The sequence below is a fragment of the Mauremys mutica genome, chromosome 7 (assembly GCF_020497125.1).
Source record: "Mauremys mutica isolate MM-2020 ecotype Southern chromosome 7, ASM2049712v1, whole genome shotgun sequence".
Taxonomy (NCBI): domain Eukaryota; kingdom Metazoa; phylum Chordata; order Testudines; family Geoemydidae; genus Mauremys; species Mauremys mutica.
The window spans coordinates 47,057,184-47,084,537 of NC_059078.1; the positions used below are offsets into that span (position 1 = coordinate 47,057,184).

Genomic DNA, 27,354 nt, shown 5'->3' on the forward strand with positions numbered 1-27,354 from the left:
AGCTTCTACAGAATGCCTTCAGAGCGTTTCTATCGTTGAGATATGCTGGGCTGTGACTTTCAGTTCCATATTCAGCTGTACGCACTTGACTTGGCCTCTAGATCTGGTGCCCAATTCAAGAGAGCCTGTCCTGCACTCTCTTTTCAGCTAATGCTCCTCAGAGACACCTCCTGCTGCTTGTTAATCTCCCTAGAGTGGGAATCCATACTGCCAATCCTTGAAGGAGAAAAAACAGCTACTTACCAGAGTAACTGTAGTTCTTTGAGATGACTGTGGATATGGATTCACACTGCCCTTGCCACTTATTTGGAGTCTCTTATTAAGGATTCCTGAACAAAAAGAAGGATGCAGAGGGGCAGTTGGGGCAATTATTAGTGAGTGGAGAGAGGTTGGGTGCAACCAAAACCTCATCAGACAGTGATTACTAGAATGTCCATACTTGTGAACCAGGGGTGTGCATCTCCCCAAAGTGTGGGCCTACATGGACAGTCATCTTGAAGGACCACAGTAAATTATTGTTTCTTTTTTTTAGAGGTGCTGAACACCAGAACTCTGTTAAATCCAGTGGTGTCTGCAGATGTTCTGCATATCTGAAAATTAGGCCTCTTATTTAGGTGCCTAAATATAGAATTAGGTGTCTAACTTTAGGCACTCACATTTGAAAAATTTGGCTCAGGTATGTCAGAAATGGAGAAAAGCACATTGGACACTCCCTGACAACCAGTACCCTTCTTTGAAGAGTTTGTGCACAGACGAAGAGTAGGTATAAAGGAGCACATAACCACAGTGTAAGTGGGGTAGGAAGAAAGAAGTAGTCATATGTGAAGTGATGCATAATGCAAACACTTAACTACCTGGGCAACTCTCCATCAGCAAAATCAGTATACTAAAAAAAATAAGGGAATTTCAATGATACAGGTTAGTGCCCCTTCGCCTCTGGAGATATATGTTTTTACAAGTGAAAATATGTTTGATCTCATCCATTCCATAGTAGATATTTATCCATCTCATGCAGTTTGACACAGTTGATAGACTCTGTTTAGAAGAAGTCCAGTATTAGAGAACCAGAGATAGTTCTGCTAATTCAATCCTGATTTATACTATGAGAATAAAGATTACGTGATCTTTGGTTCCAATGTTGTTGTCAAATTCAAAAGTCTTCATTTTCTGGCAACTTTATTTGTATTTTCAGTGATTTAGAGAAGACTACTGGTTACCAAGTCAAAATCTTTTGGGTGCTTTTGGTAGCTCTTGAGCATGTCCACGTATTTGTTAACTCTCTCTTTCAGACTGCTTTCTCCCTGCTTTACTTCGGAGCTGTTGCTGTGTTATTAAAGACAAGGTTTCTTCTCTCTGAAACAATTAGCAGTGAGCTCAAAGGTTTCTATTAGAATCATACTTTGCAACTAGGTGCACGTTTTCAAAAGGTGATGGTCAAAAGAGGATTAATAACCATGTAGAGGCTGTGTCACCTAATGTTGCCCATATACACTGATCAGACTGTGAAGCCAAAAACTGTCAAAAGAAAGCAAATAACTTTAATGTATTCAAACCGATTTCAAATGAACTTTAACATTCTTTTCTCTTCCTTTTTATGAGGAGTCAGCAAGTTCCCTTTGCCCCCAGACATCCAAACATTAAAATTCTAAGGTTACTACTTTTCTCCCAGTTTCCTCTCTTCCTCCCTGGCTTTTGTAATGGCACTGGTGAGGATTCTTCTAATAAACCTCTCCCTCATCGACCAAGAATCTTGACTGATATCCAGCAATTGTTAGGGAACAGAATTACTGGAACCAGTCAAGTCATGCATATGTCCTGCATAGCTGTACAGAGCATTGCTAAAGTCTCTTTGGACAATCATGTCTGTTTCAATGTTAAATTTAGAAGTTCTGAGATTTTCATTGTGTTGTGATCTGAGAAGAGCATCCTGGTGAACTTAATGATCTTCTGTGTCCTTGTGAATCAGAAGGGATTCAGTCAGACCAGCCTTATCAAGTTTCTTTCTAAATTGCTATTGGATTTAAGAACATCCATTTAATCCTGACAATAATTTTACCTTTCCTCAGAGATAAAAGCAATGAGGCATGTGCTGCTTGCCTTTTGGATTGCAAATTTATTAGTATACAGAACTTGCTGTCAGAAATTTATTTCATAGGCATGGTATTTGTCAGTTTCCCAAAGGACATCCCTTCCCTTCCCCATGTGCTGATACATATTCTTTTACTTCGATTCTCTGATGAAAAGTGCATACTTCATCTTTTACTTGTGAGTGATGTTTCTTTCTCTTTTCTCTCTCTCTCCTTTCTAATTGTCCTGGTTCCTCTCTTTACTTTTCCTTCATTTTCTCCTCTTTCTTTCTGATGCAGAGATGAAGATAGTTGGGTGTAAGTTTCTGCTTTTCTGTGTAATTTCTGCTTATTGCTTGATTTTTTTTCCCATCTTTACCTCATGTTTTTTTCATGGAATGTTGGGGATTGGTAAAAGTAACAAACCATAATAACATTGTGAGGAAGCTTTGGTAACAGATTAGCATTATCAGTGTATTATCGGTATTTCTTCACAACTAATGTATTCCAGACAGAGTTGCTAAGTATAACAGGATGAATCAGTATCACTGCTTAGAAAGCTATGGGCATCAATGCTTTGAATGTTCACGAAATCATGGCAAGAGAAACATTAATAACAGGATATGACAGGGCTTGTCAGCTGCTCAGAGCACAATTATGGGAAGAGGGTTAACAAGAATAAAAAAAGGCATACACATTTATAAAAAATTGTAAATAAGTGTTACAAAGAGAATGAAGACCAATCATTTTCATTAGTCAGAAAAAAGAAAATAAGCAAGGGTTAAGATGGAGCAAGGAAAATTTAGGTAAAATATTAGAAGAATCTGTTTGTAAATCCAGAGAGAAAAAATGGAACAGTCTGTCAAGGAAGTTTCTGGAATCACTGATTGATATTCAAGGACAGAAAAGAAACCTATCTAACCGGGACAGGAGGGATAATGAAACCAATCATTTATTTACGCAAGGGCATATGCTGGATCATCCACTAGTGTGCCTTACTCACCCTAAAGATTGCATGATTCTATCGGTATGAAAAAGAAATCTTGTTGAAGGAGAGGAAATAGAGTGGTCAGCTTTCTCCAATGTAATCTGGGAGCAAAACCATGACACTAAATACAAATATTTGTGTAGATATGTCCTGCTGGCTCTATAAATCTATTTATAAAACATAAGAACATAAGAACGGCTGTACTGGGTCAGACCAAAGGTCCATCTAGCACGGTATCTGTCTACCGACAGTGGCCAATGCCAGGTGCCCCAGAGGGAGTGAACCTAACAGGCAGTGATCAAGTGATCACTCTCCTGCCATCTATCTCCATCCTCTGACAAACAGAGGCTAGGGGCACCATTCCTTACCCATCCTGGCTAATAGCCATTTATGGACTTAATCACCATGAATTTATCCAGTTTCCTTTTAAACATTGTCATAGTCCTAGCCTTCACAACCTCCTCAGGTAAGGAGTTCCACAAGTTGACTGTGCGCTGCGTGAAGAAGAACTTCCTTTTATTTGTTTTAAACCTGCTGCCTATTAATTTCATTTGATGACCTCTAGTTCTTGTATTATGAGAATAAGTAAATAACTTTTCCTTATCCACTTTCTCCACATCACTCATGATTTTATATACCTCTATCATATCCCCCCTTAGTCTCCTCTTTTCCAAGCTGAAGAGTCCTAGCCTCTTTAATCTTTCCTCATATGGGACCCTCTCTAAACCCCTAATCATTTTAGTTGCCTTTTTCTGAACCTTTTCTAGTGCCAGTATATCTTTTTTGAGGTGAGGAGACCACATCTGTACACAGTATTCGAGATGTGGGCATACCATGGATTTATATAAGGGCAATAATATATTCTCACTCTTATTCTCTATCCCCTTTTTAATGATTCCTAACATCCTGTTTGCTTTTTTGACCGCCTCTGCACACTGCGTGGACATCTTCAGAGAACTGTCCACGATGACTCCAAGATCTTTTTCCTGACTCGTTGTAGTTAAATTAGCCCCCATCATACTGTATTAATTCCTTTGGATCCACAGGTCCAAATATCTGTTATTAGAAAGCAGATTAATGTGACAGTCTGTCTTTCCCTAGTTCCCCTCAGAAGCAGAGGGGAATACAGCCTGACCATTTTCTTCACCAAAAGCCAGAGTGATCATCACGGGTTAAAATGCATGTACTAATCTCAATAATGATACTTAAATACAAAGAATAAATAATAATAGATGTTGTGCGTCCCCTTTCTACTTTCACATTGTTCCTATTAACATTAATATAGTCTCATGCACATTTTAAAGAAAGAATAGGACCTGATACTCATTTACGGTATGACAAATTATATTTACACCAACTTTAAGGATTCTTTCACTGCCAAAACAGTGAAAATTGTCCTTAGTGTAAATGCAAATCAGGCCCAGTAGACCCTTAACAGGTTTTCAGTGGTGATTGGAAGAACAAGAGAGTAGTTATAAATCAGAAATCGCATGATACAGTATAAAAGAAATGTTTGCTTAAGAGTTCCTATACAACATACGGATTATAGTTAATTGTGATTTCTTACAAGAAAAATCTAGTAAGGCTTAAAAGATACACAATTTATGAACATACTGCTAACCATGACCCTGATTCTGTCATCTGAACGTATTTGGAAAATTACCATACTAAGTAGTTCTATTTATTTCAATTGGACTATTCATGGATGAAGTTACTACTCAATGTAAGAGTGGCAAAATCAGACTGCCTAAGATCAAAACTGAGATATGCTGATCTATACTTGCTGAGGATCTGAACCCTAATTTTTACATGTGGTGTGTGGTCTGGGTTGATTGTTTCTTGTTTGTTTGGTTTGTTTTGTTTGTTTCAGAACCAGGGAACTGAAAAACAAATATATTTTGATTGCCCTTTCTACCCCACTGTCTCTCAATGAGCACCAGGCAGTCTTTTATTGTGTATAGGGATCCAATCCTGTAAAATGCTATCACTTTCTATTGCTGAGCCCCAGTGACTTAAGATGGTGTAGAGAGAGCTCAGTAGCTCACAGGATCGGGCTCTTCATAAATAGGGCCATTTCAACAGTTGGGTATAAACAGACACACATATTAGGTTTTTAATATAGTCCTCAATCACCTGGCTTTACAAGCCATGAGAGACTGGATTTTTACTTTAAAAAATCCTGTAAAGACTCCCTGGGTAAATACTCCTTTTTACTGAAATATTCCTCAATTATTCAGAAAGCTGGGTGCATCTAAGATACAAATACCAACTAATCTGAGCTGCCTTTTTCCCCCAAATGGACATTGATGTATTAAGTCCATTTCAGAAGGCTGCAAAGCTGGAGAAAGCTGGCCACTCTGTAAACTGAAGTTGAGAGTCAAGACTTCAAGATTTTATTTACTGTTCTGTCTCTAGCTTATTCTATGACCTTGAACAAGTCATGTAACCTCTTTACTTAATTTTTCCAATATATAAAATAGGGATAATAATCATTTCTTTCCTCAAAAGGTCATTGTAAGTGTAGTTGAAAAAAAAATTAGATCCTCTAATGAAAAGTGCTACATAAATGCAGACTGTAAAAAGCAACAAAGAGTCCTGTGGCACCTTATAGACTAACAGAAGTATTGGAGCATGAGCTTTCGTGGGTGAATACCCACTTCGTCAGACGCATGCAGTTACTATAAGGTATGATTACTTTGTGGCCAGAACATCATGGTAAACCCTTTCACAAGAGAACATGAAAATCCCTTTAGCAAAAATCTCCTCCTTACTCTAATAGATGTCAGCTACTAAGTTGTCACTAAACTAGAGTAGTTCATATTTTTAAAGATATTTTCAGCTTAAAGCCGTTAAAACAAAGGATGAGCATTAGCGATTTTCAAACCTTCTGCAGTACATTTTTCAATTTCTGGTACATATACAAAACCAATATATAGTTATAACAGCTTTTCATGGCATTTTTAGGTTAGAAGATAGAGGCTTTCATTTTCATCTAAGTGAAGTTGCCAAAGCTTACTAGGTTTATAGCTTGATCAGGATTTGTTTTCTGAACCTGAGGCTTCATAAACAGAGAGAGGAAAAAACTCCAGTGGACGGAGGAAGGAGCCATTGGGTATATTTTTCTGATAAAATACAGAAGAATATAATGTGGTCTGATGTAGCATTTTTCACACTCAAAAGCATTTTCAAGGCATTTCACTGAAAAATAAATTGCAGTCACTGGTTAGGTGAATTCTATAAACTTTTTATGCTCAGTAACAGCTAATACCTAGCTTTGGAAATTAGACTCAATTTTGTTGAGAGAAGTAACATAAGCAGAGACACTCATGCTATGCTATTGAAAATTGCCATTACATATTTCATTTCAACCTAGACAGCCACCCAAAATGAATCTTATAGTAGTAGTATTCCTGCCATTAAAGGTATGAGGCTACAACTAATCTCATTTTCTAATCTGCAATATTCTCTTTACAAAGATAAGAAGTCCTAAACAATCCATGCTTCCAAGCCACACTGTCCTTCTCCCAAAACCATGAATAGCGAAATATCAGTTATTGCTGCTTCAGGGAGCCATTGCAATTTACACGTTTGCCATACAGAGGAAATAGATTAGCTGGTACGTGAGAAAAGTCCTTTTTTGTTTGTTTATTTTTGTTTTATAAATGTTGTGAAAGATCTGATTTAAAGAGCAGGAATTCTGTTAGCCAGGCCTTTTGATTTGAAATCGCATTGCCATTCTGTGTTAAAGCTGGCTTAGATCATTTTCTAAAGTCATGGACCAGACCTTTTTAGTCACATGCAAGCTGCACTCTCATTTCTGTTTAAACATTTGTTGCAGGATGGCACCTCTTGCTTTCTAAGTGTAATTAAAGAACATGGATAATTGCAGTTAATGAACTGATGTGGGACTGAAGACTTGCTGTGGTTTCTGTGCAACCCTTAGGCCTTGTCTACACTACAGAGTTTTGTCGACGCAAGTTAAGCCGACAATAAAAAATGGTATAATTACACCATGTGTGCATGGTCACACTATGCTCCTTCTGTCAGCAGAGTGCATCTACACTTGGTGCTCTAGCATCAACAATGAGAGCAGTGCACTGTGGGTAGCTAGCCCACTATGCTACTTGCCACCTTCTGCAGCTAAGAGTTGTGGGAAGGTGGAGTGGATCGCAGTGCATCATGCGTGCAGGCTCAATGTCCCATGATGCAATTCTTTCTGTCCCAGCATTCCATGAGCTTCCGTTTCACCGCATTTTTCAATGGGCCCCGTTTTCTGTGCACCCGCCATCTCTGTCTGAAAGGATGGATCCTGCACTGCTCTCTACTGTTGTGGTCATTGTTATGAACACATCGTGGATGGTCATGCAGTATATCATGAGCTTCAAATCTGAACAGACATGAGTTGCCTGACCTGCTGCATGCCATGGAAAGAAACAACATCAGATTACTTTTGACATTCACAGAGCAGCTGAACATGGTGGACTGTTGCTTTTGGACTCAGGAAACAAGTACTGCTATGGGATTCCCTAACTGCGAAAGGGCAATAGATGGCATGCATATTCCAGTTTTGGCCCAGACCATCTTGTGATGTAGTACATCAATAGAAAGGGGTACTTCTTTGTGATATTTCAAGCACTTGTGGATCATGCAGACGTTTCACTGACATCAGCGCAGGGTGGTCTCAGAAGGTGCATGATGCATGTGTCTTCAGGAGCACTGGCCTGTACAGAAAGCTCCAAGCAAGAACTTTCTTTCCAGACCAGTTGATTCCAGTGGGGGATGTTGAAATGCCCACCGTGATCCTGGGAGACCCAGCATACGCCTTATTCCCATGGCTCATGAAGCCTTGCACAGGAAATCTGCACAGCATCATGGAGCGCTTCAAGAATAGGCTGAGCAGGTGCAGAATGACTGTGGAATGTGCCTTTGGCTGATTAAAAGCATGCTGGTGCTGCCTTTATGGCAGGTTAGTTCTAAATGAGGAAAACATTCCCATAATCATAGCAGCCTGCTGCATGCTCCATAATATTTGTGAGGCTAAGAGTGAAAAGTTTTCCCACGGAGTGGAGTGTGGAGATGGATTGCCTGGCAGCTGAATTTGAGCAACCAGATACCAGGGTTATTAGAGGAGCACAACAGGGGTCTATTCAAATCAGGGAGGCTTTGAGGCAAGATTTTGATAATGAGCACCAGTAATTTGTCTTTCTATACAGCACTCTGGCATGCTGTCATAAACAGATAGTTAAGGGTTAATGCCTCTTTTACCTGCAAAGAGTTAAGAAGTTCACCTAGCCTAGCTGACACTTGACCAGAGGAACCAATGGGGGAACAAGATGTTTCAAAAGGAAGGAGGGAAGTTTCCTTTGTTTAGAGTCAGTTTCAGTTTCAGCCGGAGTGAAAAAGATCAAGGAACCAGCCTCTTATCAGAGTAGTAAGTTCTAGAAAGGAATAAATAGGTTTATGTTTATTTTCTTTTGTAACTTGTCTTTGTGCAATTAGGGGAGTAATTAAATTTGGGTATTCTTGTGTGTACTAAGGTTTTTGCCCAGGGGAACATCCTGTGTTTTAAATCTGTTGTCTGTGAGATCAGCTTGTATGCTGTCTCCCAGAGGTTTTTTTCTTTTACCTTTCTTTTCTTTAATTAAAAGCCTTCATTTTAAGAACCTGATTGATTTTTTCCCTGTTTTTTAGATCCAAGGGAATTGGCTCTGGACTCACCAGGGATTGGTGGGGGGGAAAGGGAGGGGGAAGGAGTAATTCTTCCTTGTTTTTGAGATCCAAGGGAATTGGATCTGGACTCACCAGGAAATTGGTGGAGTCTCCTCTCAAGGCTACCCAGGGAGGGGAAGGTTTTACGGGGGAAGACAGTTTTCTCCAGACAACTCAGACATCTGGATGGTGGCAGCGAGACCAGATCTAAGCTGGTAGTTAATCTTAGAGGTGTTCATGCAGGTCACCACATCTGTACCCTAAAGTTCAAAGTAGGGGTGAGACCTATGACACATGCTTTGTTAACATGCTGCCTTGCATGAAAATTGTGATGATTCCTGACCAGGATTTGAGGTCAGCAAATGATCAAACTGCCACTATGTATTTCTACCAGCAACAAACACCACGTGTAGGAGACAAATAAAGATTGGTTATCTTTCAGAGAGTTTGTTTTTATTAAATACCAATTAACAACAAAAGGCTTTGTGGGAAGGGAGATAAGAGTGCAGGGCAGTGTAGGCTCTCATAGCAGTGTGTAAGTCCAGCTGTGTGGGAGGAGTTTGGGGAGGACATGGAAATCAGTTCCATATCGGCTGCGGGGCAGTGGGGAGAGCATGCATGTGTTCTGCCTGGGGCATGATTAGGGACTTCACTATCTCTATTTGCTCCTCCATCACTTTTATCATCTGCTCCTGGCCCTTTACAAATGCGCTCCTTGCTCTCCTTTCTGTCCTGCCTTTCTATTTTAAATTTTTTCCTCAGGGTCTCTTGCCACTCCCTGCATTCTCTTTTTTCGGCCTCTGAGGATTGGGGCACCTCTCGGAACATGTCCTCCTTGCTCCGCCTTGGTCGCTTCCTTATCTGGCGGCGGCACTTCGCCTGTATGAAGAGGGTTCTCCTGAAGGCCATATCTGCAGGAGCACAAGAAAAAATACAAGGAAGCATGATTGTTAGTTCACACACAGCATTGAATCATTACAGTAAAATACATCTCTTTTAACATACGAATCACTTTCTCACTGTCCCTTGGCAAGCACACATCTTGGCGAACACCCTAAACATGGTGAGTTCGGCCCAGGTGGGGGTTGGGTGTTCAAGATGGGGCAAAGGGTCTAGGTTGTTTTTTAAGGGGATTGGTGCAGGCCCAGAGACAATATTGTAAATTCTGCCACCATTTTCCACAGGTGGGTTATCAAAGCCAATATTTCACTCCTGAGGGTAAGCAAGGGTGCATCTCTTGCACGCATGCAGCTTCAGATGGGTCCCTATGCTGCTCACCTGTGTGCTGCTTTGGTCCCTGCACAAGTGATTGCCAATTGGCACGGGAAAGTTTCCTACAGTGCGGGAAGAAACAAAGCAGCTCTGCCAAGGAACATTCAGCAGAGGATTGGCAAGTACCTACACAAAAGTTTCCTAGAGATATCTCTGGAGGATTCCCGTGAAATCTCGGTGTGCATTAACACACTGTTCCACCGTGCTGCTTAGCTGCACAGGGGAATGTATAGCACATTCAAACATAACTAGTCTTGTACATTTCTATCCCTTTACTCACTTCTAGAATATACAGAGCAAAGGACAGCTCTACCTCATATAACCAAGCAGCATCAACTCAAGAAGATCACTTACCAGAGTTCTCCTCTCCTGTATCATGCGCACCAGAGATGGACTGCTTGGACTGGCTAGACCCCTCCGGAATGGAAAAGGGGTCCTGACTCACTGTGCCACCAGGTGACCCTGCCGTGTGCTGCACATCATCCTCCATCTTGACCTCCTCATCCACGACTTTGTCCTTGCCGTTGAGTTCACTGTCCATTGCCTCCAGCCCCACCGAAGTATCCATGGGGCTCTTGGTGGTGGAGGTAGGGTTGCTGCCAAGGATGGCATCCAGCTCCTTATAGAAGTGGCAGGTCTTCGGCGCAGCACCAGAGCGACGGTGTGAGGGGAATGAAGGGCAGCAGAGTTCGAATTGCTGACAGAGCGGTCAGGAGGGGCATTGTGGGATATCTTCTGGAGGCCATTTACAGTAACATAACCAAGCGCAGTGTCTACACTAACACTTTGTCGATATAACATAGCCACAAAAATCTCTACACCTCTCATCGAGGTTGTTTTATTTTATCGGCAAAGCAGGCGAATTTTGTCGGCAGATGGAGCATTGCAGTGTGTACACCTCCGCTGTTTTGTCAATGAAACCTGACTTTTGTCAACAAAACTGTGTAGTGTAAGCAAGATCTTAGTGCCTCTGGGCTTAGAAACTTCCTGCTGATAGCTACCATCTCAGGGAAATGTGACCCCAACTCATGGGGGCCAATGGAAGAAGTGGTAAACCAATGTAATATTTATTTTCAAGACAGTAAAATTATTTTCATTGTTAAAGTGAAGAACTTAATTCAGCAGTTTAAGCTTCTGATTTTGGAACTAGACTCTCTGCAATCATAGGTTCAATACCTGATCAAGTTAACTCACCCCTTCTCTGTGTCAAAGTACATACATTTTCTCTTGTACCCTTTGCTGTGGGAAACACCTTATTTTTGAAAAGGTCCTGTTTGCTCTGCATTAACATTACAGACCCCAAGCCATTTTTTTGAAAATTCAGTTGCACCAAGGTGCTTGACTAAAATGCCTTCTCCCTTCATTATTTCTCATTGTGATGTCAATCACGGTATCGAAGCTGTCTGTATCTTATGGATTTCCTTTATATATACCTATGTAAAGCATCTTGAAATGTAAGATGCTATGTAAATATCAAATATTGTTATTAAACCAGGCTAGGGACTGATTTGCAATCTGTCACTAGAACTCTGTATTTGCAGAGTCAGTCTTCAGCAAGGTGGGGTCACCAGCAAGAGGCTCCAAAAACCCAATTATAATTATGAAAATATATTTCCAGAAAGTTAGTTTATAGATGTAAATTAATTCCTCTCACCATATGAAGTGTTCTAAGGAAAATGGGTGCAATTGTCACTAAAGACTGACCAGGAGCAATTTCCAAGCAAATAACCAACTCTGCCCTACTTTTCTCTTTCATGTCAACAGACTGTTACATTTCTTTAATAGTCCCATAGCAAGTGCATAAATGGCTCAGTCTGCATTTTGAGCAATGAGACTGATTAGAAATGCATTATCGCTTTCCCATAATTGTGGTTTGCTAGGTGTTAAGTTTGACCACTAAACATTAGTAAGAAAAGCTAGGTAAAATGCTTGAGGGTCTTCAGAAACATCTGTTGTCAGTTTCCATATAACAATTCCGCCCTCCCTCCCTCCTCTCCCACCCCCCATTAATTAGCCTTGGCATTTTCAGATCTCTAATTGTGAGATGCTTCAGGCTGCAAACTTCATGGGGCTACACATTGGGAGTGGGGATAATGGATAAGGAGGAGGCCCTGCATATAGATTCCCGTTCATAAATAACTCCCAACAGAAGTCTTGGCAAAATAATATAGCTCTGTATCTAATATTAAGTGCTAAAGAGTTATACCTGTCACCAGCAACAAGTGAGATAAAGACAAGGCTGAAAGCTTGTAGTGTTGATCCATACAGTGGATTTAGGAACGGGGTTAAGGAACATTTCAGTTTGGGTGTAGACTACAAGAAAGACAGTACATTTATGACAGATACATAATTTCCCTCACTGCCTCTTTCCTTGTGCTTCTGGTTAATAAACAGATTTAAATGCATCAGCTTCTCCAAATATTGAAGTGGAAAAAAACATGGTTCCAAACAGGCTCTGTATTGCTGGATAGCCATTCCATTACTTCATTATTTAGTTTCTTTGGGCTGCTTAACACAATATTTGCCTGAAAGGGTTTGATTTTTTTGTTTTTTAACCTTACACATTTTTCACACAGTGTTAGCATGAGCTATCCTTCAGTATGCTATGTGGAAAACCAACACAGATGAAAAAATGTATCTTTAGAAGCCAGTGACAGTTAAAAATAAATAAATGAAAAACCTAAAGAAAAATGGGTACTCTCTAGTCTCCTTTTGTTACAAAACATAAACACTTTAGAGTTGACTGCATTAGATTTGAAAGCTGATTTTCCCACAACAGCAGTAAATACTAGAAAAGTGGACTAGAAGCTGTCAAATTCAAATCAACAAGGGGTTTACAGATTGTTACCCCCAATACTCTAGCATCTGTATTTCTGGATATAATCATCTGCTCTGAAAGCACTTGAAAACAAGGTGATGAAAAATTGGCAGGCATTTCTAGTGCTTTCTCCTTAGCACTCCTGCATGGAGTCTGCAAGCTAGCCAGGAAACCAGCAGAAAGAAATGTATTAATTCTCACCCACTCCACCTCAGCAGAGGTTTGAATTACAAACAGATCTCCAAAACAAAGAACAGCTTTTGCTTTTGTTACAGTAATAATAAACATTAGTGTTGTGAAAAGAATTACTTGAATTTAATTTTCTATTAATTGCTACAAAATATAATTTTTAAAGCATACAAGAGACAGTTAATCAGGTGTTATTGACCATTTGTTAAACTTACCCGGATCATTCCAAATCAGATGACTCAGCAAAAGAATGTGAGGTTATTTTCCCATTCCCTTCACTCCACCCATAATAATGCAATTATTGATTCTGAATTCAGATTTAATACAAAAGTTACTAACAACCCTCTGATTTACTGCATTGTTGGTCAAATACCGGTATTCTTTTTTTTTTATTATTAACTTGCTGCTTGGAATGAGTTGGGCTCCAGTCAAAATCTTGAAGAACAAAATCAGTCAGTTGCCTCCATAGAGGCACCATATCTTTGATGTGGTCTTTAAACATGTGACTCCTGTCTCTCATTTTAGGTGATATACGTAATGACTTGTACCTGACACTAGAGAAGGGGGATTTTGAGAGAGGTGGGAAGAGTGTTCAGAAGAACATCGAAGTGACCATGTATGTTCTTTATGCAGATGGAGAGATCCTGAAGGTAAGCAAATAAGTTTGTTTCTGTGCTGAGTTACATCAATATCAACCTCCTTGTTCCATGTACATCTTCTCTTGCCTTCTCTAATACCCTGGAAAGTTTTGAATAAAATTATTTCCTTTAACTTTTGGGGCCTTTTGAGTTCTTTATTTACTTCAATACTATGATAAAAAGATTCAACTACCAGGTTTGAATTAATTTAGGGCAATTCTGCTAGTGGAGAAATAATTGTAAACCTCTGAATTTGGGGATTTGGACAAAACATTAACAAACAGTAAGTGAAAAGCTAATTTAGTTAAAATTTTCACTCATAGTGGATCAAAACTCAAGAATTCCATGCCAGTGATGGGAGGGGAGAAGGGTGTGGCTGACTAAATTTGAATGAATGCATTGTGCTCTGGTGTGTGGGATCACAGCATTGCTCAGGTTTGGCCCAGCTGCCCCTCTGTTAATGATGGAGGGGTGGCTGGGCCAAATGTGAATGGCGCTGTAACCCTGTGCCCAGAATGGGGAGCCAGGCCCAGCCCCAGGGGAAGGAGCCACTACTGCAGGGTGTGTGGGGCAGGATCACAATTTTTAGTGTCTAGCAAAAGTTATGAAGTTAAGCTCCCAGGCTTGTTTTTTGAAAGTGTTGTGCAAGTTTCCTTTGAGGATGAGGACTGAATAGGTCGCTCTATATCTGACTGAATAGAAACACTGGATTTCTGGTTTATTAAAATAATCTATTACCCACTACCAAGCCCCCCTTTCCTTTCCTCCTTTTGACTGGAGGGATGTTAACGGACCATTTCATCTTGAATGGTCCCTTGAAATGTGTGTTAGCTACTTATGCTAAACAACCTGTTCCACCTTGTATTTAGCTGTGACACTCTGAGTGAGTTTCCCAGACCTATAGAAGAGCTCTGTGTAAGCTCGAAAGCTTATCTCTCTCACCAGCCAGATGTTGCTCCAATAAAAGATATTACCTCACCTACCTTGTCTCTCTGATATCTGGGACCAACACAGTCACAACAACACTGCATACAAAAATATGAGTAAGGATGACAGAATTGGGCTTTTAGGGAGAGATTGAGATGTCCTTAAAATTATTGGGTTGTCCCACTGAAGTCTGTAGAAGGCATTGTATTCAAATATGAATTATGTCCCAAGTCAACAAGTTTGGTGGTTTTAGTCTAATTTCAGTCTAATTTTAATGGAAATTCCCTCACACTGCTTTGTAATTTAGCACCCCTTATCACAAGCAGCAATCTCTGTTCAGAATAGGCCATAGACCAGGAACAGCAAAATATATTTTGAATCGGAATTGTGGTGCTTTGACTGTGAGAGGAACTTGCGCAGTTCTGCTCAGTTACTGTATGCTTGGAATAGAGAATTGCTATCAGTCTCTCTTCTCCATTAAGCACTAAAAATTATTAAATTCACCCTATAATTAAACAAAAGAAACTTGGAGAAAATGTCTGCATCCCACTGTGTAAGCAGCCTCAAGGAACTCAGGTGATCCTTCTCGGAAAACAAATATAAACACTGAAGATATTGGCTCAAGCAGCTCTTCCAGAAACTCCTTACTATTAATGTTTACAATAAAAATTATTAATCTTTAATGCATTCTTTTGCATTTTCTTTCCTATTATGTTGAATTATTGCAGCTGAAGTTCTCTGGCTGACAGTGTCTTTGCAGCAGCAGCTTCTCCTTCTGTTTAATATCAAAATCCTATCTGACCTTGAGTGATATCTGCCTCACTCCTGATGGGAAATGGCAGGGACATCACAAGTATACACTTGCTCTAAATGCACAAAATGAAGATTAACTAGACCACATGTATGAAGTGTAAAACAAAATACCTTGAAATTTTGCAAATAGTTTGAAACAAAAGCAGAATGATCTGAAAATAAAAGATAAAAAAATATTAATTTAGTGTCATACTGAAAACACCTGGGGTAATAAACCTGTGTAGGTTTTTGGCAAATGGATGCCTAGACATCTTAAAATCCATTACAAAGATGAGACTATTAAAAGTGATAGATCTCATCATTCTCGGAGATCTTCACCTAAATTAAGAGGAAGACCATGAATACAAACTTTCTTTATCTAATCTTTACAGCATTTTGAAGGCTGACACAAACTGGAAATCTCATGTTTGAGGAGCTGACATTTTCTGTTTTTCTGGGTTTTTCTATAGATTTACAACACCAGTATACACTTGATAGGTCAACTGTCTTCTGCAATGACAAGGATATTAATGTTCAATGATAAGTTACCCCACTAAATTAACAGTAATCCCAGATGGCTGGTCTCATTTGCTTTTACTTTGGCAGATGAATTGGCAAAATTTTTACATCAAGCAGAAAACTCCACAGTGAACAAAGAGATGAGACAGGATTAGTCTCCAAATTTAATTCCATATAGTGTGTTTCTGTTATGTGGTAGTGATTATTTCTGCATATAGGCAATTGGCATTTTTGAAGTGATCTAAATTCAGTTCAATAGATGTTAAATTTGATATGTTTCATGCTGCTATTCTGAAGTAATAAACTATACAGATATTCAGATTAATGGGAGCAAAGTTCTGCTTCCTCTTGTGGGCTATTATTGCACTAGGATGGATATTTTGCTTACTTGTTATTAGGTATGTCAGATCCCATAGTCCATATTCCACAGTGTTTCCTATTTAGGAATCCTCAGTTGTTGTTAATCAGTTCCTTTTTGGACAACTGTTTGAACATTTGAAATGCTGTATAATATTCTTTTGAATTTTGGGTCAGATCCTCAGCTGGTGTAAATTGAAATATCTCCATTGTTTTCAGTCAAGCTGTGTTGACTGATACGAATTGAGAATCTGGCCTTCTATGTTTCAATTAAATATTTGGTCTGAAGTTTAAAAACACATGAGCTTCTTTGTGCATTGAGCACACAATCTCTCCATTTTGAGGATGTGTCCACTTGAATTCATCTGTTTGGATTGTAAGTTCTTTTGGGCAAGGACTGTCTCTTGCTATGGTATCTGTTTGTACAGTACCTAGTACAATGAAACCCCAATTTCAGTTGTAGCCTCTAGGTGCTACTATAATATAAATAATAACAAAAATATGGGTCGATATTGAAATGGCCCATTCTGTTGAAATGAGGATGCTCAGAGAGCTGGCAATATATTCAGTTCATCTTACTTAGAATCAACATTATATGTTGACTAATTATATAGATTTGGCACATTTATTATTATTGATGTGTTCAATAATAATTATGATTAAAGTTTCCCTTTTTCTTAATGAAACCTTTTAGAGTATTTCCTTTGTTGGATGATGGTGAAGTCATGTAAGGAATTAGGACAGAGTTTCAGATATCACAGATTTGAGAGGTTAGAGACACATATAGATTGTTAGGTAGATTTTATTTTATAAGTGACTGATTTTAAAAATATATCATTTAATTTCAAAGGTATCCCAAATCCAAGTAAATAAAAGAGCATTGGGTCCTCCTCGGAGAAGCCAGGACCACAAATAACTTTCTTACAAGAGATCCACCTAATTTCTTACCAAATTACAAGCAAGAATGGATGTATTAAGTAGATTGAGTGACAATGATTTTGATACATGGGCACTTCAGTGTTAAGTCTCTTTTGAGAAACAGGATAAAAAGACCATTTTATTGTAGTGGAGGGAAAGATAGGTGAGATGGAATTATTAGTTAATATGAATTCCTATACTTTGAATGCTTCAGGAACTGGCACCTTACAAATAAACTCTGTTTTTCTACTATATGTAGAAGCACGTGATATAATAATAAGTACTTATTAACAAAATTATTGATCATTGTGACAAAGTCAAACCTCACAGCTATAAGAGAGTGGTGGAAGGCATGTGTATCATTCCTAGAACGGTGAAGGCCCTTTTACCTATGAACTGAAAAGACATTATCTCAGGTTAATTTGAGACATGTGAGTCCCATTAAGGGGCTTCCAGTGACCTTTAAAAACCCCTCCTCCAGTGAGAGAGTGGGAGGAGGGAGAAGAAACAAGCTGCAGCAGGGTTAGGGGCAGCAGGAAGAAAAGGGTTCTCCTAGGTGAGAAGGCTGGTCTCCTTACACAGGAAACATTGAATTTACGTCTGTTTTGGGGAAGGGCTAGTAACCCGAAACCAGCATAATAAGTTAATACTCTAGTCAGGGATCAAGGAGATGTGTTTCTTTTGTATTATGGGGTTCTTTTGCTTAAGAGAACTATTCTAGCCTACCCTGAGCCTGACCTTGTAAATAAACCAAAGTTAAGAACTTAAAAACCTCCAGAGCAGGACTGACTTACTCCAGCTTTGCCTCTGCCACCACAGAGAGAAATGCTGAGGCTGACGTGGCCAAAAAGTTGCCTTGCCACATCGTATACAGCAGTGTTTCCCAACCGCTTGTGTAGGGAAAGCCCTTGGTGGGCCAGGCCAGTTTGTTTACCTGCCCCGTCTACAGGTTCGGCCGATTGTAGCTCCCACTGGCTGCGGTTCACTGCTCCAGGCCAATGGGAGCTGCTGGAAGTGGTGGCCAGCACATCCTCGCGCCGCTTCCAGCAGCTCCCCTTGGCCTGGAGCAGAGAACCGTGGCTAGCGGGACCCGCAATTGGCCGAACCTGCGGACAGGGCAGGTAAACAAACCAGCCCGGCCTGCTAGGGGCTTTCCCTACACAAGCGGTGTCCCAAGTTTGGGAAACTCTGATATACAAAAATCTGCTGTATGGGTGACGGGACATGCAGAAAGAGAGAAACCTCACCTTTAATCTTAGTTCCTCCTGAGCTGCTGACAAATTGGAAAGTCCAGTTCCTCCAGTGATTATGGTCACTCACTAGTTGTTGTGGTACTTCATCCCAGCTGATGCCAGATCATTCAGTGTCCTCTGGCACTGTCTTCTGTCATTTCTTCCTTGACCTTTCTTGCTTTCTCTTTCCTTTCTCAGATACCCATTTCAATACTTGCTTAGCATGTCTCGTCTTCCCTATGGTATATATATCCCAGGCAGCTGACCCGTCTTTCTTTGATGATATTTTATAACATGTCCTGCTCTCTCAGCTCCCTTACTCTTATATTTGTAATTTTGTCTTTCCATGAAATATTCAGTATTTTCCTCCACCATCTTTGATGGGAAGCCTCCAATCTCTTTTTGTTAGCCACAGTCATTGGCCATGTCTCTGCTCTGTACAGAAACATGCTCAGTACAATCACATGGTATAATCTGACCTATCATTTGGTGTGAAGATCTGTTTGACCAAATTTGGTCATCCTTCCAAAAGTGGTGTTTGCTTTTCCTAATCTTGTGCAAATATGTTTATCACAGCCACCTTTGAATGACATCACACACACCCAGGTAATAGAACATTTCTAGCTGTTCAATTTCTTTTCCATCCATGTGCACCTTTGTATCTGTTGTCCAGTTTTCTATTTTCATAATATTGTTTTTTCTCTGCATTTATTTTCAGTCCAAATTTTGCTGCTTCCTGTTCTACCTCTGATGTAAGGGCAGTCATTCCATTCCACGTCATACTTAGGGCTGGTCTACACTATGGCAGTAAATTGATCTAAGTTACACTACTTCAGTTACATAACTGAAGTCAACGTAGCTAGATCCACTTACCGCAGTGTCCACACTGCGCTGTGTCGATGGGAGACGCTCTCCCACCGACTTCCCTTATGCTTCTTGGTGGAGAGGTGGAGTGACAAATCAATCGGAGAGTGCTTTCCCATCGATTAAGCGTGTCTTCATCAGACCTGCTAAATCAACACTGCTGCAGGGATCACAGCAGTGCTGATTTAGCCGGTAGTGTAGACCTGGCCTCAATAAAGCAATGTTGTCAGCAAAGTTAAGGTTGTGTAACTAGTCTCTGCTAACCAATTTTACACCGTCCATGATGCCTTGTGTTGCCTGCTTCATCACCCAATCTATCGCCAATGCAAAGAGGATTGATGATAACACACACCCTTGTCTAACTCCAGTCATAGTATTGAACCATTCACCCAGGCCTGTATCCAATCTCACTGCATATCTACTTCCATGATATAAACTCCTTATAGTGCTGATCAGTTTATCTGTTATATACTACAGTGTAAACACTGTAATGGCAGCAAATGTCATATTAGTTACATGATTATATTTATTTATTGTGGGGTTACTTAGAAGGAGATAAGCTAAATATAAAGGGTAGGGAAGGAGAGTAAGGCTGATAGGGAAGGGAGGGGGTAAGGTGAAGAGACTGCGAAGGAGGGAGAGGGTTGGAGCTAGAGCACTGCAACTCTACAGATATCCACCTTATATCCATGGACCATTTTTGCAGATCGTGGATCTAATGCAGATACAAATTTTGTATCCGCGCAGGGTTTTCCTTGAAGCAAACCTCCAGTTAGCATAGGGCACAGAAAATCCAGTCAAAGTTTTAGAAAGTTGTCTGAATGTCCAGTGTTCCCTGCTTTGGCTGCTTTTGTTCCTTCTGGCTGGTTCCTCTCTGCCGTTTTCCCTGGGGGGGTGGCACTTGGGTCCTAGTGCCCCCAGAGTATTCTGTTAGATTATAATCTCGTAGACTTTAAGGTCAGAAAAGACCATCATTATCCTCTAGTCACCTCCTACACATTGCAGGCCACAGAACCTCACCCACTCACTCCTGTAACAGACCCCTAACCTCAGGCTGAGTTACTGAAGTCCTCAAATCATGATTTAAAGAGAATCCACTAATTACACTATTTTAAACCTGCAAGTGACTCTTGCCCCGTGCTATAGAGGAAGGCAAAAAAACCTCCCAGAGTCTCTACCAATCTGACCCGGGGGGGAAAATCCTACCCAACCCCAAATATGGTGATCAGTTTTAGACCCTGAGCATGTGGGCAAGAACCACTAGCCAGACACCTGGGAACAAATTCTCTGTAGTAACTCAAAGCCCTCCCCATCTAGTGTCCCATCCCCAGCCATTGGAGATATTTGCTGCTAGCAGTCACAGATCGGCTTCATGCCGTTATTGTCAGTCTCATCATACCACCCCTCCATAAACTTATCATGCTCAGTCTTGAAGCCAGTTAGGTTTTTTGCCCCCACTGCTCCCCTGGGAAGGCTGTTCCAGAACTTCACTCCTCTGATGGTTAGAAACCTTTGTCTAATTTCAAGCCTAAACTTGTTGATGGCCAGTTTATATCCATTTGTTCTTGTGTCCATGTTGGGGCTTAACTTAAATACCTTCTCTCCCTCCCTGGTATTTATCCCTCTGATGTATTTATAGTGAGCAATCATATCTCCCCTTAGCCTTCTTTTGGTTAATCTAAATAAGCCAAGCTCTTTGAGTCTCCTTTCATAAGGTAGGTTTTCCATTCCTTGGATCATCCTAGTAGCCATTTTCTACACCTGTTCTGTTTGGAATTCATTCTGTTCTGTTCCTTCCATATACATATTTCAAATTGATAGAGAAGTTCAAAACATTAAAAGGGAGGAACCTACCCCACCCAAAAAATAAAAAATCAATAATCCAAATACTGGGTTACTATTTTCCTGGGGGGCAATGGGGGTAACATAAACAAAATCAATTTTTCTTGGAAGTTATACTTGCAGATTCTTTCAGCTGTCCTTTTTCTGCTTTGTTTTAAGATGTATGGTGTAGTCAGAGCTTCCAGGTTGCTTTGCAAGTGTCCAGCCCAGTGCATGCACTTGTGCTTTACCTTTTTATATATCCGTATTTCAATACAAACCCTGGAGTGTCTCCTCCTTGGGAACATGCGGCCCTTTCTCCAGCTGTTTGCCACCTGCTCACTATTTCTCCCAACTGTCCTACCTCCTGTTGTGAATGGGGGATTCAGGAAGTTTCCATAATACTCCTAAATTAAATTGATATGTACAGTTTTTGTTCCTCCATGGGTTGAGAATGTATAGATTAGTCAAGACTACCCTGGAGTTTTTTAGTCTCCAAGAATGGGAATCCATTCTGGTATCATTAGGTGGTAATTATTAACCTGAATGTTCTTTGCTTGCCATTACTCAGTGACATGAAATAAAATGTTCTATCTAAGGGCACTAGGGCACTGGCATTTGATCTCAGAATGAGGTTGTATGGCCAGTGCTTCAAAGAGCCAAAAAAATTTGAGAGCTCAGAGAGTTCTTCCCTGAATCACATTAGTGAGCTGAGACCCAAAAGTAGGAATCTAGCTAAATAATGTTTTCAGAGAAGCCTAATTACAAGTGAGTAATTATCTGTTACTACCCATTTTTTCCTTCTGGTCTCTTTGTTAATATATATCCTGTACTTACTTGATACAACGGTTAAACTAAATAATAATCTGAGGAAAACGGAAAGCAAAGAAATCCTGTTTGAATGCCGCTTGAGACACAGGTCTCAGAGTTGTACCTCTGATCCGAAGCACAGTCTAAAAATCTCCCTTCAAAAAACTTCAGATTCCTTTGCATCCAGGATTCTCCTTCTATCTCTGTCCTCGTGTTTGCAGAAGGGTATGAATTATACAGAGAAAAAAAGACACTAGATTTCAGTAACCTCAGCATGAGGCTCACACAATGTAATAAAATGACTTGTGTAGCAGTGTGATGTCTTTTATTCTTTCTTTTTTGTTTTGTTCCAGGACTGTATCAGTTTAGGCTCAGGAGAGCCAAACAGAAGTGCATACCACTCTTTTGTCCTCTACCACAGTAACAGCCCTCGTTGGGGGGAAATTATCAAGCTACCCATCCCCATTGACAGGTTCCGTGGGTCTCACCTTCGCTTTGAGTTCAGGCATTGCTCCAGTGAGTGCAACATAATCCTTTGTCCAAAACAAATCTAAAAATGTTGATTTCTTTCCATTACAAGTAGAAGATTAAAATGCTAAGTCACTGGAAGAGGGAATCTTAAAGTACAATAAGTACAGTGTTAAGGATCCAGTGTTTGGAATGGTGCTATCAAGAGTTGTTAGAGAATATAAAAAAGGGTCTAAATTAGAACATGCTCTTCAGGACAACAGACTCCCATATTGTTTTCCTACTGTGTTCTTTGACATATTGTTTTTTCAAGTTGTGCATATGATTTACTCTGGTCAACACAATCTTGATAAAGGCTTGTCTGTTTTACATTTGTAGAGACTAATTTTGTGGTCAATAGCATAAACTGCAACCTAGTACAGTGCGTGTGTCTATCTATCTATCGATCGATAGCTAGATAGATTAGATAGAAAAATTAATCCTGATGTGGCTTCATGCATTGGTTGTTAGAAATACAGAGAGGCTAAGGAGTGAGTATGTAGTATAGAGAGTGGGGGGGGGGAATATACACACACACATTTGCAGCATATGCAGAAATGTTTCTCTGTGTTCTTTATTTCCTGTTGCAGCTAAAGACAAAGGAGAAAAAAAGCTTTTTGGCTTTGCATTCACTCCTCTGATGAGGGATGATGGCACCACCCTATCGGATGATATCCATGAGCTTTATGTTTATAAGGTACCATAGCTCACAACTCTTCTAATGCTGCACTGCAGACCTGCCACCCATTTATCCCTACTTCAGTGTAGATACATTTGAGTAAATGTCATTACATTTCTGATAATGCTGTTTTTCATTACATGAGGAAATAGTGATAGGATTCTGAACCTATTTATAACAGATCCCAATTTATAGGACTCAGTATAGATGGGTGTCATTTTTCCTCCTCAAATTATAATGACCTTTGTTACTCCTCTCTGGTTTTAAATTCAGTCTCACTAGTATTCATAACCACCCAAGAATGCTATGAGGGTATGTTATTACTATACGCTGTTATGGACTAGACTAGTAATGTGAGACACCATAATCCTGCTCAGCAATACCCTAGCAGAGTAATTTTGTCCTTACAAGGTTACCCTAGTTTTTTCCTTCAGTGTGTGTATATATATATATATATATATATATATATATATATATATATATATATATATATCTCAAACAGCTAGATTACATCTGGAAGATCCTTAAAAGTTGTGAAGAGATCTGTGAGTGGGCGACCACATTTTCTTAAGCACAGGTGACTTAATGTACTGTACCTGAGGATGGCAAGCATAGGTTTCTGTGTATAGTTTTTCTGTGCACTCAGAGGATTGTACAATGGCATTCTGATTTATGACTAGGTATCCTAGATGCTATGATAATACAAATAATAATTCAGGCTAGCAAGGCATGAATGTGTGGAATAAAGTAAATCAACTGGGTAAAATTTGGTTTCCTTTCTGTATCTGCAGTGTGATGAGAACAGCACATTTAATAATCATGCTCTGTACCTGGGGCTGCCCTGCTGCAAAGAGGACTACAACGGCTGCCCTAACATCCCTTCTAGCCTCATTTTCCAGCGTAGTACCAAAGAGACCTTCTCGATCTCCACCCAGCTCTCCTCCACCAAACTCACCCAGAACGGTACCATATCTGTCCCTTCTGAAAACAAGGCCATTGAAACATGTTCTGTTTTTTCACTATTTTTCACTGTTTTTTCTATGGATTAATGTTAGCTGTGCTTATATTTACTAAGCTCCAGTGCTACTGGAATGAGTAGAGAAAGGGTTTTTTTAAGGAAATGAGCATACTAACTTGTAACAGATAGTAGGTATATTCTGTAAATAGAGGCACAAAGGCTAGGATAAAACATTGTTAATTCTGATTAAACTCATGAGAATAATAAATTCAAAGTTAGCTTGTTAACTCAATTCTAAATTAGCTCTGTTGGGCTTTGTATTGAAGGTTTCTGTGATCAAGGCTTGATGTTGCTTACTTCAAGTCCTCAGAGATACCAAAGGGCTGCCCACAATGCAACATCAAGACAAAATACAACCTTTACTTTTTAAACACCATTCATTTCTTTCGCAATAATGTAGGTTTCTAGGTTTACTCCTTAGGTTTTCTCTTTGAGGTGAGGAGTAATTCATGGAACAAGTATCGTCTCTTCAATCTCTATCACATCTTGGGGGTGGCTTTCTTCCTACCTTACTTGTTTATAAATTTTGAATGGTTCTGTGTGTGTTTCTAACCCACAAGCTTTTGTTATGGGAAGGATTCTTGAACTGTTGTTAACTGTTTTAGAGGCTTCACTTAAACTTATACCATGTTTCAGTCTTTCATCATATTGCATTAAAAGCAGGAGAGAGACCACAGACAAGATCTAAATGTGCAGTGGAAACTGAAACATTTCTTTCTTTCTTTTAATGGCCAGTCTGGGCCCTCGATAGTTGTCATACTGATTCTGAACTTTAGTATCCCAGCCATGCACTGCCTGTACTAGACATTCTTCAGTGTCCTTGTGCTTTATAGTATATCAGAGTGCATGTTCCTTTCTTGTGTCATTTTGCAGTGGACTTGCTTGCCCTCTTAAAATGGAAGGCTTACCCAGACCGTGTAATGGATATCCTAGGAAGACTGAGGCATGTCAATGGCGAGGAAATTGTTAAGGTACTGAGTCAACTAATGGTCACTCTTACTGATGGAAAAATTATTTTTTATGATAACAAAGTATTTGAGGGAGCAAACCAGAAGAGGCCTTCCTGTGATTGACTCTCTGCTGTCAATTTTTAAAGTCCAGATAATATGACTGTTATCTGAGATGTTATGTACCTGGTATTTTTTAGGGGGCTCAGGGTTTTGTATATATATTTTTTCAGTGTGTAGATAAAATTCATGTTTCTGCTTTATTCCTCGACCAAAAAAAGTTAAAGATTGAGATAATGTTGAACATTACACATTAATCTATAACAACATTAGAATGTTGCAGTTATTTAATACATTTGAAAGAGAATTTAGACAAGTTTAAGAAAATAAATGTATGAAAGCTGAGAATTTAAAACACTGTAATTCAAAAATCCTAAACTCCAGAAACACACAGTAAATCCATATTATCCCTGCCAACTACAGCTTCTCCTTGGAGTTATTGTCCCAAAGGGGCTCCACTTTACGCAGGCACACATCCAGGCACTTTTGATCAGAGATTTTTCACCAGCAGTGTCCACATCTCTGTGCCTGCTCCCTACACATCCTCGTGCTCTGGACCAATGGTATATTAGTGAGGAGTGGACCCACTGCAGCTCCAGTTCCTTTTCAACCACCTGTAGCTAGAGAGGGAGCATTGTGGTGTCTGCTAGCTTAGCATACCTAGCTGACCATTTATTTTATTATTTTCTTATTTTTGTTTCTTCTTGGTACAAGCTGTGCTTTTGGAGGTTCCCCCACCCTTGTTTTTCACAGCAAGGGCCTCTGCCCTTTTACCTCCTTTGTCTGCAGCCTTCCTCCTTGGACTATGCCCAAAAACCTGGATTTTAAACCCTGCCAGACCTGCCACGGGTCGTTCCCCTTGGCAACGGGCATTCTGGCTGCCTCAGAGAGTCCCACATCCTACAAAGTGTAAGGTCTGCTCTGGTTTCAGGAGCAGATCCAGGAAGCTGAGGGAGGACAGACTAAAGTTACTTCTTATGGAGCAGTCCTTGAGAGCCACCATCACTTCAGGGTCCAACTCCCCGTGCATACATTTGCATCAACCTCTCAGAGCATTCTGATGACGACTTTGGCTCTGGTGTGCAGAGAAAGGGTAGCTTCAGAGAGCTCAAAGCCGTCTAAAAAAAACAGACATCACTACACCCATATGTGGCATATAAAAGAAGGGGAAAGTCACCCCAAAGGCCAGGGATTGAGAAGGCAGGATAGGTACAACTAGACTTCTACCTCCTCTGGTATCAAGATGTCAGTACTCATGAACAAGACTTCCAGCACACATACTGAGAAGTCTTAGGACAAACAGCCCTGTTCAGCACGATTGTCGGTACTCTTGGAGCCCTCCAACCTAAGGACTTCAAGAAACTGCCACCGACCCCAATCCAGGCACTCTCCTCAGGCTTTGTGCATAAGGAACATATGGACCACCCATCCATACTGTCTCCACTACCACTCAACTCACCTCAGCCTGAGGAGCAGTGTCCAGAATTGCTGATACCAACCAGTTTCCTCTATCACGAGGCTCTCCAAGTCACAGCCTGAATCCACTGTACTGAAAGGTACACAGGGATTTCCTACCGGTACCAACGTACCCACCTGTCCTGACATACTGCCCAGCTTCTGTGCACCTCCACACTAAAAGTCAGCCACTGGTTCCAACTCAGAATCCAGTACCAACACAACCACCAGTAAAGACATGACCAACAGTACCAATACTCCTAGCTCCTCCGTTAGATACAGGGAGGCAACACCTCCTTGGACTTAGACATTTCTGTCCAGGATTCCACCACATTTCCATTCCAGCCTCCCTCTCCAGCAGTGTACTGTAAGGACAAGACCCCTGGAACGAGCCAACTTCCAACCTGCCAACCTTGGCAGGAGAATCCTTACGGTCTCTTCTGCTTTCCTTATACACCTCCACAATGGGCTTTCTGGAACCCTTGAGCTTCTTATGCTGACTTATTTTATAGAATGCTCTCACAGAAGAGGACTTATCAAGAAAAGCAGGCACTGGGACCCTATTCTCCAGCAACACTGCCAGAGCCCATGTCAGTGTGTTGCAGCCAGGATCCCCACTGACACAGCAGCAGGTCTTCTGCCACTGCTAGGGCCCCAGGCTGGGATGCAGTGGAGTGGGAAGGCCTGCATCCCGCCTGCCACCCAACTTGTGGGTGGCAGTCTTCCCCTCTCCCAGGTCCTTTGGAGGCCTGGGCTCATTGCTACTGT

At 40.5% G+C, this 27,354-nt stretch overlaps 1 protein-coding gene across 1 annotated transcript in view; it reads left to right on the forward strand.

The window, feature by feature from the left end:
• DOCK3 (dedicator of cytokinesis 3) overlaps positions 1 to 27,354 on the forward strand; it is a 641,328-nt gene that overhangs the window by 462,321 nt on the left and 151,653 nt on the right. Inside the window, exons 15-19 of the mRNA XM_045024316.1 lie at positions 13,568 to 13,692; positions 22,274 to 22,436; positions 23,018 to 23,124; positions 23,898 to 24,069; positions 24,998 to 25,095. Coding sequence (XP_044880251.1) covers positions 13,568 to 13,692; positions 22,274 to 22,436; positions 23,018 to 23,124; positions 23,898 to 24,069; positions 24,998 to 25,095 — 665 coding nt within the window. The remainder of the gene's footprint in view (positions 1 to 13,567; positions 13,693 to 22,273; positions 22,437 to 23,017; positions 23,125 to 23,897; positions 24,070 to 24,997; positions 25,096 to 27,354) is intronic.